The 18,568-nt window shown below is 39.2% G+C and overlaps 1 protein-coding gene across 1 annotated transcript in view; it reads right to left on the reverse strand.

The window, feature by feature from the left end:
- The window catches only part of LOC148359911 (BTB/POZ domain-containing protein KCTD12-like), a 46,312-nt gene extending 29,294 nt beyond the window's left edge, over positions 1-17,018 (reverse strand). The window contains exon 1 of the mRNA XM_088343348.1: positions 15,735-17,018. Coding sequence (XP_088199474.1) covers positions 15,735-16,569 — 835 coding nt within the window. The 5' untranslated portion in view covers positions 16,570-17,018. The remainder of the gene's footprint in view (positions 1-15,734) is intronic.
- Positions 17,019-18,568: the final 1,550 nt, after the last annotated feature.

Raw genomic sequence — 18,568 nt, forward strand, 5'->3', positions numbered from 1 at the left:
AATTACTACAACAGAAATACAACAAAAAAAAAACTACCAAATTGCTACAGAACTAAATTTAAATCTAGTGTTTAAAAACCAGGATCTTATTTATTATTTCGCTTTTATTCTGAAGTAAAAAAATACAATAAAAGTACTGCAAAAATGTAAAAAAAAAAATACAAAAAAGTACAATCACAGTAATGTTACAAAAATACTTCAGAAATACTACAGTATTATTCCAAAACAATACTGTGGAAATACTACCAAAAAATTAAAACAGAACTAAATATTAAATTTTGTGTTTAAAAACAGGGATCTGATATATTATTTTGCTTTCATTCTCAGAAGAAAAAAATAAATAAAATAGAAGTACTATAAAAACATAACTGAAATACTATAAATGTACAACCACAGGAATATTACAAAAATATGACAAACATACTACAAAAATAAAACTACAGTGATACTAAAACACTACAGAAATATTACAGAAGAAATACTATGGAACTACTTCAAAATACTACTGCAGAAACACTACAAACATTGCTACAGAAATACTACAAAGATACAATTACAGGAATACTATAACACCAAAATAATACCACAGAAATAAGATAAAAATACTATAAAAATACTACAGATATACTGTATTACCAAAAAACTAGTATGTAAATTCTACAAAAAACTGCAAAAATACTACAAAAAGGCTAGTATGGAAAGGCTACAAAAATCTTACAATTATAAAACTACAGTATTATACTACAAAATACTACATAAGTCCGACTGCATAAATACAAAATAAATAAATAAAAATACCACTACAGTTATACGACGAAACAAAATATCAAATTTTGTTCTTAAAATAGGGACCTAACATATCTGTTTTGCTTTATTTGTAAGAATTTCAAAATCAATTTGATGAAACTGATCTATTTAAAAAATATTAAAGAAATATATACTGTAACATGAAGATGGCTACATGTATATTTATTCATAAATGAAAAAGTTGTTTAGGTCTCTTGGCCACATCGAATGCGGCCCGCGTGTTATGATTTGAGCGTAGATGAACGGACCCATGTGGGGGAAGCAAGAACTTCAGACAGAGGTGCTCGAAACACGGAATTGTATTGAATAACAAAACCAAGATTAAAGTAGCAACAGAGAAGTGGGCACAAAGATGCTAAGCAAATGCCCAAACGAGAATTCAGAAACAAAAACCAAACCTAGAAAAGTCCAAACTAAAAACACTAAACCTTGAACTGGAATAACGCAGGGATCAAAGAAACTGGAAACAAACTAACCTGACCTGGTCGTAGGAGACGTGTCAGATCCTAACAGAACCTCCCCCTATAGGGACGAAAGAAATTTGTCGTATGTCGTATTTCTTGTAGCTTGTATATAAATGTTGAACGTTCTAAATAAATGTTTTTGAAGATACTCGTATAAATGAAACCATCGATACATTGGCTATTGACCGATTTAGAAAACAATTTTTAGTAGACCATAGAGATAATAAAAAAACAAAATCAAACTTAGGAGTGGATTTGTCTATCGTTATTTTTATACCTCCCACAAAACTTTCTTTCCTCTTGCCTACCCTTCATTGCTGCTCTTCCTGTACTTTTTGACATTGTCTATGACCGTTTATGTCTCTAATTGCCTCTTTATCACAAAATCTGCCACTGGCTTGACTGAACCATTCACTTTTCCCTAATGCTATGCCCGCTAAATTCCCCTTAATCGCACATTCATAGTTCTCTGGGGGGAGGACGCAAGACGGTGAAGGACCAAAAGGGGTGAAATATAGATCGTAAATGCCAAAAATGCTTCAAACCTATCGTTTGTGCCTTCTCAAAAGAGTTTCCGTTCTTTATCATTCCAATAAATCTGACATTTAAAGGATATGTGAGGTCATTTTCAAGGAAAGCAGAGACTTTGTAACATTCAACTACAAAGACTCACTTGTTACTTGCACATCGGTTATGGCGTTCCACAAATTTTTAATTAATAGTCTTTAATTTCAATGATATCACCGTATTGTGCATTGTATTCTTGGCAGACAGCACATAGTAAATGCTATCACTGGAGCAGGTATGGTAGGGCTCTATGTGTTGGATGGGGGTGACTGTTTGCATGTGAGACTGTGATAGGCAGGTCTACTGTATACTGCCAGTCCAACTGCAGAGCGAACTCGAAAGTCAATGTCTCGACTCAAAACAAACATGGAAGCATAGCGATAGCTAGTATTTTAGCTGTTCGTTACATTGAAAGTGAATTAATCAATTCAATCGGACTCTGTGGAGAGTCAGAAGAGCTAGATCACCAGCGGGTTCTCTTTGAATTGTTACCTGGTCTAGGAAGTGTCAGGAAAAAGGGGAGCCAGGCTGCAGTTCTGGCCTACTGCTACGGCTTGCCTAACAACTCTCTCAAGCCACCCCTACCAAGCCTGTAGCTCACCAACGCCCCATTTATTACCCGGGAAACAGATAACCTGTCCATACAACTCGTGGGAAACTTGTACATTTGGGACGGTTGTATTTTAACCATCGCTGTTACCTGGCTCACTCAGGTTACCTGATGCTTGGGTGCAGCTAGCCAGCCACTCTCTGAATCGCTTTTTTCAACTGAAGAGAGAAGCCTTCCAATTGTGTAGTACTTTTGTATAAAGACAACTCAGAGCATTTATTCAAATGCTATTCTGTGTTCTGTGTTTTTATTCTTAGATCTATAGTTGTTATTTTGTTACAGTCGTATACTTTCAGTCGGTAAGGACGTCATCTCAAGGTAAGCTTGACTGCTGGGGGCTTTTATGAAGGTGCTTCGCGGATTTTCACTTCTGGCGGGGGTGTTCTGGGCCCATTAACCGCAATAACTGAGGGATTGCTGTACTGTACTTTCTAAAACCCCCTCTCATTGGAATCAAGGGTGAATACGCACTTATAACAGCTGACATTGGGCAAGAGGTAATCTGCACAGAGGTTTATTTGCCAGGAAAAAACAGGACAAATAAGGAAAGATTTGAGAATTTAGAGTCGTTAATAAACCCGACACGCACATTTTTTGGAATGTGGGAGGAAAAGGTCCTTGGAGAAAACCCACATAAGCACATTTAAACCCCACACGCGAGAAGCAAACCAAAACCTTTAAACTCTTTCAGAAAAAATACCAAGCGGTAGTGAATCCTTGTTAGGAAGCAGTGATTTGTGATCAGTGCATTAAATTTAGTTGGGTAAACAAGTGATTGTGATAATATTTGGGTTAATTTGAACTGACTTTATTCGTTATTTTGCGCAAACAACAACCCCTCCTCCCCCCAAAAAATGAGTCTTTAAGGGAAACAAATGGGTCGTTGGGTGTCCCAACCCACCACCTCCAATGCGCCTGCCAATATTGGTACTTTATTGTGATAACCAAATTATCGTTAATTTTGTTTTAAACACTATTGAACCTCCATCCATCCATTATCTGCACCGTTTATCCTCAGTAGTAAAATTGTAATCAGACTCACCAAATCAAGATTTTACTTTAGGCCAATATTTCCCAAGCTATAATTGGAAAGGGAGTTTAACATTAATTACTACACCCCTGTCAGAGTGAAATATTTTGTTTGAATGTCCAGTTTTACAAATATTTAAAGGAGCTGTACAAAATTTGGAACTTTTTGACTCACTGCTGCCACCTCCTGGCTTGTGTCATTATTGCAGCCTCAGTTAGTTTGTTCTTGATGAGTACGTGCATACCTGAGATGCGTTTAAATAAACTCTTCTTTTTTGAACTTACACTAATTTTATGCAACACTAACAAATAGCGACAAAATTAAAAACCCATAGGGACGGGCATGACGTCCATTTCTCCTACGTAATGTGTTTCACCCCGAACAGCTTTGCTCAATGTAAGATAAAGTATAAAAGCTCTTTGAACTCATATTTTTAATGTTTTGAAGGAAACCTCGAACGCTGCACCCCAATTTTGAGCAACCCTAAAGAAAACCCCCAAAGATAAATCAAGAGCAAAACATCTGGCAACCCTAACGTGACTGAAAGCCCACTCAACGGTCCTTGCACCATTACTTTCACGTTGACTTCCTCTTTGAATGCAAGCCCATATGTACTCTTACAATGTATGGCGAGAGAAGGAAGTGGACCCATGCTGGAGGACATAGCGCAGTTGGTACACATCTGGCTAAACGCCCAACCGACTAAAAATAGTCGATCGCACAATGAGATAAGGATGCTCGAAGCTAGCGTGGCCGCACGCGGGTAAGGGCTTGCTTACATGCGAGCTTTCGTCCTGGCCAACATTTGCATTATGACTTTGCAGGCGCCGCGAAAGCGAAAGGCCAAAATAATAGCGGGCAAGTCCGCCCGGGGCCCTCCCACTCCTTGCATTATCCGTTATCTCTCCTACCAGTTAATAACTAGCCGAGATGCTGTTCTTGCGAGCGCAATCTCCTGATTACGACTGTCGAGAGGAAAACGCGTTGTGAATGATTACAATGAAGGGAAAAGGAGCAAGACAATAGCGGCTCGTAATTCTCTTCTTTTAGTTGCCGTGTGTCCGGGTTCGCCTTGGCTTCACCGTTGCCGGTTAACGGCGAATCGGGGAGCACCAAAACGAACATAGACTCCCGCTTGCACCCCAAAAAGGTTGAAACTGAAAGTGGTGGTATGCCGGTCCTAAAGTTGCAGCCGAATGATTTGAGGGGCCATAAATAAGCAACGAGGCACAGATGTAGTCAGCGGAGGAGCTTCGAACGAGAAGCGTGCTGACAACATCCGAGGCTGCAGACAATTTGAGATGTGGAAAACGGAACCAAAATGTATCAAGGAAAATTGTCGGACTAGAGGTTTTCTGTTATGGTATTCATTAGATATCATCCTCTGTTCCATCTACTTTGTGCGGAAAGAAGTGGATCAAGTCAAAGTATCGTGCCCGTTCAGTAGCATTTCTGCTCCGTTGACACGCACCACTTGAAATCGGCACCTGAGGCGTAGCTTCCCCAGGCGATTGCTTGGGGCTTGCTTACCAGCAGGGGCCCCCTGGAGGGCAACATATTTTACACAAAGCATATATTATCGCTTTCATTTTTGTTTATCAGAGGAATATAAAAGGTCAGAATCTTGCACATAACCATCCTCCAGAGGATTGGGGCCCTCTGGTGGTAGACGGACAGTTACACGCACATCCTTAGCTTATTACCCATACCTGACTGTAATCAAGAAACCAGTATTAAAGGACTGTGCCAACAGCAGAGGCTGACAGAAATGTCAGCAGTGAAAGACAATGACATAATTCCAGGTCAGGTTTGATCTGTTTTTTTGTTTTCTGGTTTGGATAATTTGTGAATAGTGTTTTAACCACATATTTGTTTATTTGTCTGTTACTTTGTTTATGTTCTGGGGCCTTCCAGCATGCCCCTCGGCTACTGACTGTAATCAAGAAACTGGTATTTAAGGACCGTGCCAACAACAGAGGCTGTCAGAAATGTCAGCAGTGAAAGACAAAGACATAATTCCAGGTCAGGTTTGATCTGTTTTTTGTTTTTCTGGTTTGGATAGTTTGTGAATAGTGTTTTTTAGCCACATATTTGTTTATTTGTCTGTTACTTTGTTTATGTTTTGCTGCCTTCCAGCATGTCCCCTCTGCTACTGACTGTAATCAAGAAACTGGTATTTAAGGACTGTACCTACAGCAGAGGCTGTCAGAAGTATCAGCAGTGAAAGACAATGACCCAATTACAGGTCAGGTTTGATCTGTTTTTTTTTTGTTTTCTGGATTGGATGATTTGTGAATAGTGTTTTTTAGCCACATATTTGTTTATTTGTCTGTTATTTTGTTCATGTTTTTGGTCCTTCCAGCATGCCCCCTAGGCCACTGACTGTAATCAAGAAACTGGTATTTAAGGACTGTGCTGAGGCTGTTGGATCATTGTCTACTTCCATTTCAATTTTGGGGGATTTCTGGTCTAGATCTTCTGACAGTTATGTTGACCTTATGGTTTGTTATTGAATACCTTTATTAATTTTTATTATTTAACACTCCTGCCTCTGTTCTTTTTTCCCTGTATATCGTGATAAAATAGATCCATGTGATTCATTTTTAGCCCATTTTAAAATGTAAATAAACACAATTAAACAGGTTAGAGCAAAGTACTTCATTGTAAAAAAGTTAATAGTTTAGTCCTGGTTATTGCTATGTAAAGGTTGTTGTTTTTTGCCCAGTTCAGGTTTCGTTAAATAGAAAATGTGTGTTGAGGAAAATACTTCTGTCTATGGGTTATGAAATTAACACAAGTACAACATTAATTCTTTTCTGGGCTGGAGTAAAAATGTGAAATATTAAGGATCGGGTCAGTACGGGATCAAAGGTCCAATAATCTTCACCTGGACATCTATTACTCTACCATGGCCATTATCATCTGCAAAGGGGGAGGTTATTGTCCCCAAAATATCAAGTTCCCAACTTGGCCGTGTAATGTCATTGTAAATCGATTCGACTCACATGACATGTATAGCAATCTCATGGATCGACGTTTGTTTGGTGTAACACAAACGACAGTTCAAGCCCATTTCCTCTCTGAAGAACATATGCTGCTGCTAGTTCAGGCAAGCCTCGCTTAGGGAGATCAGACACGAGCACCGAAATTTCTTGCCTCGCCTTTTTATCCCGCCCACCTCCTCCTCGGCCCAATTTCCAGCCCCCCTTTTTTCCCTTTTGATGTACATCCTTTCCTCTCCTCTCCTCTGCTATCCAAATAGGGAAAGCGCTGACCCAGCTGGCTGCGAGACAAGGCGATCATACGAAAGGCTCGCTGCCATGTGGATGACAATGGCAGCAGGAGGGGAGAATTGCAGCCGGAGGGTAGCCAGAACAGACTGGCGCTCTGAGCCCCCCTTCCTCCCTGCTCCTTTTTTTTGATGTTTTACAGCTGAATCATGAAGTGCGATGCTTCCCCAGAACGCCGTTTTAGCGCCAAATGCTAATGTAGAAACGGCAGGGTCGGCAGGGGTAATCGGCGCTCGCCTGCTGTTGAATTTCGAGACTGGTTGACTACAACACGAGAGTCCAAAATTTCACACTTCAGTTGTGGGTCAGTATCTACGTGCTATAATACAGGTCGGCAAACACAGGGCTACGGACCATTACCAGGCCGTGGGTAGTTTGCAGGATTCGTAGGGGTGCTTGAAGTCCTTGAAAATGCTTGAATTATTCAAGGCTTGAAAATTGCTAGAATTTTGGGTGAAGTGCTTGTAAATGCTTGAAATTGCTAGCATGTTTCTCAAGAAGTCTGCTTAAAAATGGCACCGACACTGCTCTCTGGTGGCTTTGCCATGGCATTTCTTCTTCAATCGTGATCAACAGTAGCTGGCAGTAGTTTGTACGGCGTTGTCCTATGAAGCGTTATCATCCCCTACAGGTCACGGCCTAGACTACAGGCACTCTACATGTAAACAGGGCACTAGGAAATGTGTGTTAGTGCAAGGATTACATATTAATTATGAACATTTATTATGGACCATGCAAGACATTGAGGTAAGGTTTCAGGAATTTGGCAGTTTATTTCGGTGTAATAAGCTTTATGCTAGAGCACATAACAGTTTTTATTACATGTGATGTGCGGGAGACTTCTGGTATGAATCCCTGGTAATCACAATAAAAGCAGCTCTTTTATGTAGTGAAAAATGGCAACAGTAAGATACTAACATCACTAGCTAACTTATTATATTAAGTGTCTTTGGCATGACTCATACCTACTTAGCATTAAATTGCTCGAAAATTCATCAAACATATCGTATAATTTTTTTTTGCAAAAATGCTGCAAATCCTGGAATACTAAGACCAAGACTAGTCCCTCCGTTTGACTGCAGATAAACATTTCCGTCTTCTGTCTTCACCAAAGGGATACAATTCGATATCGGGCTTAGAAACTTGCCCACCGCACAGGAAATAATTACCATGGTAAAACGTAGTGGTTATATTCTTCTGTCGAGATAATTGGTACAGACGCTCCCCCTACTCACGACCATTGAACTTACCTAAAACGGTAAATACGAACATTTTTTCGGGATGTCGAAAAATATCCGGACATTGCTGTAAGTTAGGTTTTGTCTTTTGCACGTTTTTTCCGAGTACAGGACAGTACTGTAGTGCTTCGTTCCGCCGCTACCGGCATGTGGCGCTGTGAGAGGTCACCCAGCATCCACCCGGAAGAAAATAAATCTGCTTCCTCTTCCAATTTCGTGTGTAAACATTCTATACTGTCTATGTCTATACTACCTCCAGCGCGGTAAGAACTTTGACATTTGTATTGTTAAATATCTTGTGAATCCATTCTATATGGGTGGTGCAAAGTGTAAAGAAGGTGAGCCGTTCCTTTTGAAATGAAAGTGGAATAAGAAAGATTGATGCGGTTGAGAAAATGGTCGGAGCGCTTTTTTTCGGCCACTTTTTACCACGAAAGAGGAAGTCGCTTAACTTTTGAAGCTCATCTTCCAAAAGTAAGTTAAGCTGAACTTTATTTATCTTTATAGGGCATATTACTTTATGAAATTTTTATTTTTTAGTACAAAACAATACATATAATAAGCCTTAAACTTACTTATATAAACCTTAAACATACTGATACAAACCTTAAACATACATTCCATACAAAATATAGCACTGAATCAACGAACGAACAAATTCAACTTACAAACGATCGTCCGTAACCCATCTCATTCGTAAGTAGGGCAACGTCTGTATTTGTATCAACTCAACTGCTTATTCAACTGCCGTGTGGTCAAATGCTCTTGCCGTCGGTTATGGTTCTCATTCTGCCAGAGAAGGCAACGTGAGGTCACGTGCAAAGGGTCGATAGTACTTGCTTAGTTTAGATAATATCGATATTTGGATCGAACTGCCCTCCCCTACTTTCTTCTCTGAATGCAACTGCAAGTGGAAATACTTCAACCACCCCCCCAATTTGAGCTTGAGCAGGCAACTAAAAGAGCTTTTCCCAGTTGCAGTGTGTGCCCGAGCAGAGCAACAGAGGAATGCTGCCTGTTTGCTTTGCACTTTAGAGACAGCGCAGGAATAATACGCTCTCATTCCCAAAGGTCTCTTTTGTTTCCCAGGAAGCGAATCATATGTATTTTGCAGATATATATATATATATATATATTTTGCTGTGATTTGTTTTCTGGTTTGTGTGTGAGCAGGGAGAACTGCTCGTGAGCGATAATCTCGTGTTACATGAGTCAGAGCTTTACCAAAGGATTTATCTCACCTACATACTGCAGCCCTGTAACTTGTTGTCCCGGTGGAATTCAACGGTTAGCTTGCTTCTGTTTTCTACGGAGGGGACCGATCACGCCATATGTAGAAAAAAATGGAGACAGAAATAAATAACTAGAGGTATATTCTTTATGAATAAAGGAACACGTAAATCAATCATGTAATACCGGAATATGTGACATAAATGTGTTGAATGCAGTTATTTATGCATTTTGTCATTTATTTCAATATTTATTTCGTTGTGTATTTCATCAAGGATTTTTTTCAATATATTCTGTCATTTATTCGTATTTTGTCGTGCATTTTGTGACAACAAAATGTTTATGTCAGGGTGGATTTTTTTCGTGTATTTAGTTGTGTTATTTATCGTGCATTTTGTCATGTATTTTTTGTGCATTGTGTCATCTACTTTGTCATTTACTTTGTCATACATTTTGTCTTGTTTTGGTTCTGTATTTTGTCATGTTATTTGTCATGTATTTTAGCGTGTTTTTGTCATTGATTTAGTCGTGTATTTTGTTGTTTAGTTGTGTATTTTTTCACGCATTTTGTCGTGTATCTCTTGTGTATTGTGTAGTGTACTTTGTCATTTATTTTGTCATATATTTCTTCTTGTATTTTGTCGTGTATCTTGTCATGTTTTTTGTGATATATTTTGTTATGTATTTTGCCGTGTAATTAGTTGAGTATTTGGTTGTGTATTCTTTTCAAGCATTTTGTTGTGTATTTAGTTGTGTATTGTGTCAGGTACTTTGTCATATATTCTGTTGTGTATTTGTTCGTCTATATGTTGTGTATTTTGTCTTGTATTTTATCATTTTATTTGTAATGTGTTTTGTCATGTATTTTGTTATTTGTTGTCTTGTGTATTTAGTTGTGTATTGTGTCAGGTACTTTGTCATTTACTTTGTCATATATTCTCTCGAGTATTTAGTCGTGTATTTTGTTTTGTATTTTATTTGTCATGTGTTTTGTCATTTATTTGGTCGTGTATTTTGTCATTTGTTGTCTTGTGTATTTAGTTGTGTATTGTGTCATGTACTTTGTCATATATTTTGTCGTATATTTTGTCTTAAATGTTGTCGTGTATTTGTCCTGTATTTTGTCATTTTTTTTGCCGTGTATTTAGCCGTGTATTTGTTGTGTACTTTGTCGTGCATTTTGGCATGTATTTTTTCAATTATTCTTATTTGTATTTTATCGTGTAGTTAATCATTCAGTTTGTTGTTTTTTTGATCCAGTACTTTTAATGTATTGTGTCGTGTCTTTTGCCATTTATTTTTGTCATGTATTTCATTAAAATGAGAGGGCGTGTCATATTAGGTGAGGTTTTCACCTATAGCCAATTCAATTATCACTGATCAACCAACAGGTTAAAAGCACAGGCAACTGGGCCACCATTTGAATACAATTTTGCTGTGAAAAATGACACAACTCAATCCACAACAAAAAATACATGACAATATATACTTCAAAATACACGACCAAAAAAAATACTGAAATAAAAATGTTTTGTTAAAAATGCATACATAGATGAATAAATTGCATTTATGGCATACAATTAGGTACTACATGATTCATTTATGTATTATTTTTTGTATGGCATACAATTTGTAGGTATTTATTTCTTTATTCATACATTTATTACTACTTAGGCAGGATCAGGCCTCCACAGTTTTCACAGACGACAGACTAATGCACAAGGACTAGGAAAAGAATGAATGAAAGTCATCCCGCCACCTTTATAGACTGTAAATGGGGTTATGTAATCTGTTTTTATGATGTCTCTGATGCCTGGCATTTTACCATCTGTTGGAAATTTGTTCGCACATTGCCTACACTTTTTATGTATTCTTAATAAAAACGTTATGCATATTGTAATAAGCCTTTATAGCGCATTTGGGATGAATGTACATATGGAAAGGGCTGCACGGTATTAATTAAGTGTAGTTGCTTTACTTGATTTAAAACGGAATTTTAAGTAACATTTGCACTGTCAACGGGATAGGAAAAAACAAATAACGCCAAGGCCAAAGGTACTGCTTAATAATCAATAAATGGAGCAGTACAGGACACTATTGGTAAGGAATCACCAGAGCTTTCCTTCTGGTAACAATAGAAACACATGTATAGTCAACTTAAGGACCATTTGGGCCAAAGGTAACCCAATTTGGGGACAATTAAACGGAAAAAGGTCTATAAAACATGAAAAGTATAATATCTCTCCTTTTCTTAATCAATATATATTTTTTCATCTTAACTACTTTATAAACCCCGTTTTAAGTGGGTGTGTGTGAGCGTACAAGTGTGTATTTTTGTATGTGACTTATAAGCTCCAAAACGGCTGAACCGATTTTTGTGAAGATTTACACAGTAGTACTTTAGGCCTTTGCGAGTTTGTTCGATTAAGTTTTCCATCAGGGCACACCCATAAAATACCAACACAATTGATAAACATCTGCTTTTGTGTGGTCTGCTTTTCTGGGGTCTGTAAAGTCCTCTGGCAGCCAAATTGGGTACGGCAGCTCCCGATCCCCGACCACTCCAAGCATCCGAATATAATCTTCTATCAGCCCAGCCATTGTGCATCTCTATGTAATTTAAAACCTTTCAGTTGCTCATAAGTGTGAGTGTAAAGCTTTTAAGTAAAAAAAAAAAATAGCAGAAACCTTTATGACCTATTCACTATTTGTGTAGATTTAACCAAGCAAATTTTTATCAAACAAATGTCTATTGTTAAATTGTTATCATAAAATTGAAAATTGTTGTAAAAATACCTTAAATAGCAGTTCCATACATTTTTGACCCAAACTGTTCTCGTCAACACTCCAAAACAAGCCAGTCTTGGTTAAAGATTGACCAATAATAGACTGGGCTGATTATCAGCGCCAATATTCACCATACTGGAAGATATTGGCATCAGCCTCTGGAAGTCTAGCATTAAGAGCCTGGAGTTGGTACAAAATGCTGGAACGAGACTTTTAACTAAGACAAGAAAGTTGGAAATTACTACTATACCCCGATTTTGGCTTACCTGCATTGTCTCCCTGTCAGCTTAAGATGTGATTTTAAGGTTCTGTTGGTATTGTACAAAATTGTGCATGGACTTGCCCCCTCATATCTTTTAGATTTAATTCCCCCTAGGTTCCTGCTTGGAGCCTTCGCTCTGAAAATTCTGGTCTACTAGTGATCCCAAGAGCTAAGAAGATATCTGCAGGGGTAAGCGTTCTCCATTCGGGCCCCAGTGCTGTGGAATACTCTGCCCTCTGGGATAAGATCTGTAACCTCAATGGTACTGCTTAAATCTAGGCTTAAAACACTTATATTCTATAACTTATGAATGACCTTTGAGACTTCTTGTGATTAAGGGCCCCACAAGTAAACATGACTTGACTTGATCCTATTTTTTTGCAAGAGCCAATCAGGAATGGTATGACGTGGTCCTTTTGTACCATTTCCTCCATTTACTACGCCAGTTGGGGAATTAAATAAAAATAAGGGTTGGCTTTTATTGAGAAGCAATGCTGGCAATTTAACTTGACTGCAAAATATTTGTTATCTGCCTCCTTAATCACCAATGTATCACTATCTGCAATAGATTAGTCTATAACTTGTGTGCAATCCGAGATGCTGATGTACAGTAATTAGTATTACAACATACGATTAGGAGTTGGTTCACAGTACTATGCCACAAAGGTTTTAAAAAAAACTCCAAAAAAATTAAAGGAAAGTTTTCCTACTGGAGCCAAATGTCATCAGTCTGTTTCTGAAACAACATTCAGGATCCAAAATACAAATGAAATAGAACATCCTTTATTTGACAAATCTTATCGTCGAACACTTCATTCCCGCGAGTCTAACAAATCGACGCTGACGTACCGTCATACATTTCACAACAAACGGCAGACAAATACCCCGCCGGCTTTCAAAAGAACTCAATGTTTGTTGATCTTTCAACGGCACGTTCAATTCCCACCATTTCCCAATGACTGCCCTGACATCTTGAGGTATGTTCAAGATCAGTGTTGGGCGCGTTACTGAAAAAAAAAGTAATAAGTTACAGTTACTATTTACTTCATTTGAAACATTTTTCCGTTCAACCCCCCTTCCCTCCAGATTACTGACACCCAAAAGTAGCGAGCTACTCTGGAAGTAATTATCTAGTTACAAATTACCGTATATCCTCGCATTAAAGCCGAGCCCCTAAAACTCCTTAGAAATAGACACATCATAAAATAAATCGAAGAAAACGTGTACATCGACCTGCAGAAGCAGTGAAGCCTTCATATTTCTTGGCCTGTGCAATTGCAGACAAATGCTTAGCCGAGGCACTCCATATCTATTTTGCCTTTTGTTTTTAAACCAACCAAAGAATTCCTTCTCCATTACTGGGTACTGTCCAAGACAGGTTTTTTTTCCTTAGGCATGGTGTATTGCGAAAATAATTAAAAATTCCCAAATTCTGGACTTTTTTCCAGTAAATTCTATGCTCACGTTTGCTCCATTGATTTTGTTGTCCCTGTATAAGCCACACCCCCTTCCCACACCGCCCTACTATTTGCTACTGGTGACAAACAACCAAATATGCGCATATAAACTGATCCCCTGATTTAAGTGTTTTATTTTATAGTTGTAAACACGGCTTGGATGCGAGTATGTACAGTCGCAAAAATTTCAGAATTGATAGAGAGAAATCCAGCATTCTCATACTTGAAATGGCGACACTGTAACTGTATTTAGTTTTTAATTCGTAGGTAGATATGAACATGCCCACTTGTGCTGCTGGCGGATCGAGGATTAAAAGTAACAATGCAAACAAGGAGGAAAAGTTAACGATTAGAGGACGTTGCAATTCATCTGTTTTTAATAAGTAGCGCAGTAACGCACCATGTTGCTACGACAGTTGAGTAACAAAATTGTATTAATAACGTGTTACAGTACTCAAGAAAAGTAAATGCGTTCCAGTAACACGTTCATATGTCACGCCTCACTCCCATCACTGTTAGCGATCTGTACACATTCCGTGAGCAACGGCTACGCTACAGCTTCGGGGTATCATCTGCTGGCGACATCGCATAACTACGGACATAAAACGTCAAACCAAGACTCGGTCGAGGTATTTATCGAGCGGTGGAACACTAAAAAAAAGTACTGATATTGAGCAGCCCTTTTGAAAGGGAAAACAGTACCCCCATCACCACACTCTGGTCCTCTGCCTTGTTAATGCGGGTGGCACAATTACCGTAAATTCCAGACGACAGAGCGCACCTGAGTAAAAGCCGGCATTGTGACCATTCAAGATGCTGATTACAAAGACGAGCACATATTTACTACTACGCCAAGTAAACGCAAATGAGGGATGCGTCGCCCTATATTTTTGGACAAATGTGCCAGCGCAACCATACTGAGGAGAATAGTGCCAGATTGCAACAAAGTCATAAGGTTGTCTTTTTTTTATGATTGGTGGTTTCCGCAGAATCGGACCCAATTGTATTCACTCGTCATTGTTCCTCAAGGACTAATAAAGACTTAAACAATCTGATATTGATACCAATGATGGGGAAAGAGAAGTGCAGTTTTTGCCGAATAACTGCAATGCTGTTCAATTCAGAGGTACATTAGAAATTGAGGATATGATTCAGGGATGAAAAGTTGACATATCATATGTTGCAAATATTGAATAAAGTACTATTAAACCTATGATTTTTCTCCGCTTAGGTATAATATGAATAATGTTGGCAAAAACATCGACTAATTTCTAAAAGTATGTCATAAATAATTAAGACGTCACCGCAGTGTTTTGTATTTAGGACGAATTTAGGAAAGAGCAGCTCTTCTTTGTGCCACCACTAAAAACAAAATTAATAATATTCACCGTATTTAAAGTGTTTAAAACGTAGTAAAAAGAAGTGGCTTGTAGTCCGGAATTTATGATACTAAAAGGTCATTTGGCACAATCAATGTTGACTTTACCTGCAATTTTTTTATTTTGTCCACAAGTCTTTACACGACACTGTCTCTGAAAACCGACAACCGTCTGTCCCTCTATGGCAAGAACCAAGGACGTTGCTTCTTTTAGCCCTCGCGACACCCTCGAGGCTTATAAGAAGTCAAATTACACCAATGATTTATGTATGAGGTGTAGTTTTAAGGGAATGAGTGAAGTTATAGAGCACACAATAGCCGTATTTCTCCTTCTTCGTAACGTTCAAAACTCGAAGTAGGATCGCTGAAAGAGTTGTGCTTTGTCAAGGCGAACGAGGTCTCTCGCCCGAGAGGTGACTAGAAAGGTCTGAGGGGCAAAGGAGAAGGCAGGAACTGGGTAACTGTTCACAGGAGGGACGGTCTGGGGCCTGAAGCTGAATATGTACTGCACATCTACTAGAGAGAAGTCTTTTAGACTGGGACGGGGACAATTGCAGACAACAGGGTTTGGGTGGGCAGGGTTTTTGGAGGGTGGGCTTGGTATCGTCACTCACGGTAGAACACATATTCTGTGTAGCTGGTCCAGATCTTGTCGTCCGTCTGCTCGTGGGCGAAGGCGCAGGTGCCAGTGGAGTTGCAGGCTACCATGTGGAAGCCGGCGTCCGCCAGCTTGTCAAAGGCCTGCTCAAGGAAGGTGAACTTGAGATAGTAGCGGGATGTGTAGCGTTCCGGCGGGCGATCAGGGTCCCGGCTCTCGTTCAGGGTTTCACCGAAGACCTCCTTTGCCAAAGAGGTCTTCCCGCAGACCATTATACGGGCCACCCGGCGGAACTTGGCATCGGTGTGGCTGTCACGGCCCAGGGTGTAGGAGCCCCGGTAGCCGATAGTAATGAAACCGGACCGCTTCCCGTCCACTGAAGTGGGGACCAAGCAGGCTGCCGCCGCCCCGAACGAACCTAGACTCCGTGCAGGTTCCCCCCCAGGCGACGAGTCCTCCGGATCGCTCTGGCACCCGTCATCCCCTAGCGAGTTCTGCTTACTGATTTTGGGCGCAAGTTGCTTGACCAACTCAGGCAGGTTGAAGAACTCGGCCTCCCGCTGCAGTCGCCCACGCTCAGGGAAGTGATCCGGAAGGACCAGCTGCTGGTCCCGCATGTAGTCCAGGATGTAGCGGAAAAGGAATCCATCCCGATCCACGAAGAAACGGCCTTTAGTGTCCCGGGCCAGCCCTTTGGCTGACTTGCGGCTGAACATCTCCCACAGAAGAGAGTCCGGCACACTTGTGAGCGTGGAGTAGCGGGTTATGTACACTTGACCACCAACATTTAGTTCTATAATCTCTGGGAAGGGTAACTCCTCTGTCGAAATACCACTATCTGGTAGCGCCATCGTACAAAAATTACCTGGTCCTAATTGATCAACTGCAGAACTCCCAACCCCTAATAAAACGTGATTTAAAAAGACAGATGTATACCTCTATGCACGCACAAGACTATCAGACCCTAAACTACCAAAACATTGCAGATTTTCAGATCGATGCGTTGTGTGAAATAGATATCCTGCGGAAATCCTGCACAGAAGAGGAAGTGCGAGAATGTCACAAGTGTCCATAACGACTGTAGCGTGTTTCCCTGCGCTGGTCCTCGCCAACTTCAATGAGGCAATCCATAGTTACTGAGCTCCGTGGGCGTCCCCGCGACGAAGAGCCACACGATAAATAAGACGTTCCACAAGTAGTGAGAGACAAGGAAGGTGTAAAGGAATAGCTGGATGGTTTCCATCACTATGGGGAAATTGGCTGCTACTCTCCACACACTCTCCTCCTTCTGCCTCACTGAAGCTCTTCTGCGGCTTACAGGCGCATTAGTCCAACCGCTAAACCACGCCCACCGGCGATGACGTACGAGAACCCACCCACCTCCCAAGAGAATATTTGTTTTGAATTAAATCTTTTCTTTAGATGACAAACGTCTGAATCAACATTTTCTGTACATACTGTATACATTTAAAAGTAAAACATCTAATATACTGTATAGATTTCTTCATTTCTTTTTCAACCCTCAAAATTGCATACAATAGCATTTTAGTGAGATTTGGGTTTACATACTTGTCAACCTCAGCCAATTGCTCCTCTTAATAATGATTGCAGTTTTCTTTAATAAGCAATACAAAACCTTACAAACGCAACAGAGGACCTATTTGCTCACAACTCACAAGTCAGACTTTGATGAATAAAAACAAAGATCATTTGTGTGAACAAGTTTATTTTCCAAGTTAAAAACAAGAATCGCATCTTCTTTAGTTCTTTCATTGCGGAAACACTACAAAAACAGTACTGCAGGAATACTAAAATAATCCTACTACTGCAGAGGTACTACAATAATACTACAGAAATACTACAAATGTCCTTCTACGGCAGGACTACAAAAATACTACTGCAGGTATACTAGAACAATACTGCAGAAATTCTACAATAATGCTATAGACATACTAGAAGAATTTACATAAACAGTAGAAGAAATACTTAAAAAAATCCTCCATAAAATACAACTACAGTAAAACAACCAAAATAAGAGTGAAATGACACTAAGATATTACTGTTGGAATACTATTTCAGGAATGCTATGACAATACAACAAAACACCACCAAAAAAAAGAAATACTTGAGAAATCCTACCACAGAAATACTACACACACAACACGACACCTACTTGCTAGTATAGTATAGTATAGTATAGTATAGTATAGTATAGTATAGTATAGTATAGTATATTTCCTTACAAATACAACACGGCACCCATTCATTGCACCCAAAAAAAAAAAAAAAAAAAAAAAAAAAAAACCATTTACTAGTATAGTGTAGTATATTTTCAGAAATATTATCCTGAATAAATAATTTTATAGCCTATGGTGGAGAGAATTTTATATGAAAAGAACCAACAACTTTAAATTACGAGAAAAACGTAAAAGTCGTCAGGTATGGGTTTATTTATGACTCAAATGAAATTAATTTCAATCAACCCCTTGTTCGACTCTCCGTCTAGAGAATACTGAGTATCAGCTGCGATATTTCAAATACTGATATTTGCTAGCATAAACAGTATTCTGATATTAACCAATTAATTCAAGTATTTGATCCTGGTAAACGTTTACTGCAGCGGAATTACATGGATGACAATGACATATCAATCAAGAGTGGTGTAATAAAATGTGATAACAGTGACACTTAGCGGGCACTATGAGGTATTGTGCCAACATGTTTTTGTGACCAGAATTCATTCATTCTTTTTAGATTTTTTTTTTATGTCACGGGCCTACAAAGAGGTTTTGTTTGGCTTTTGAGTTGATCTTGAGTCATTTCTGTATCGTACACCAGTACTCCTTGTGT

Source organism: Urocampus carinirostris, chromosome 9, assembly GCF_059441175.1.
Source record: "Urocampus carinirostris isolate Australia breed hairy pipefish chromosome 9, RoL_Ucar_1.0, whole genome shotgun sequence".
In the NCBI taxonomy this organism is placed as follows: Eukaryota; Metazoa; Chordata; class Actinopteri; order Syngnathiformes; family Syngnathidae; genus Urocampus; species Urocampus carinirostris.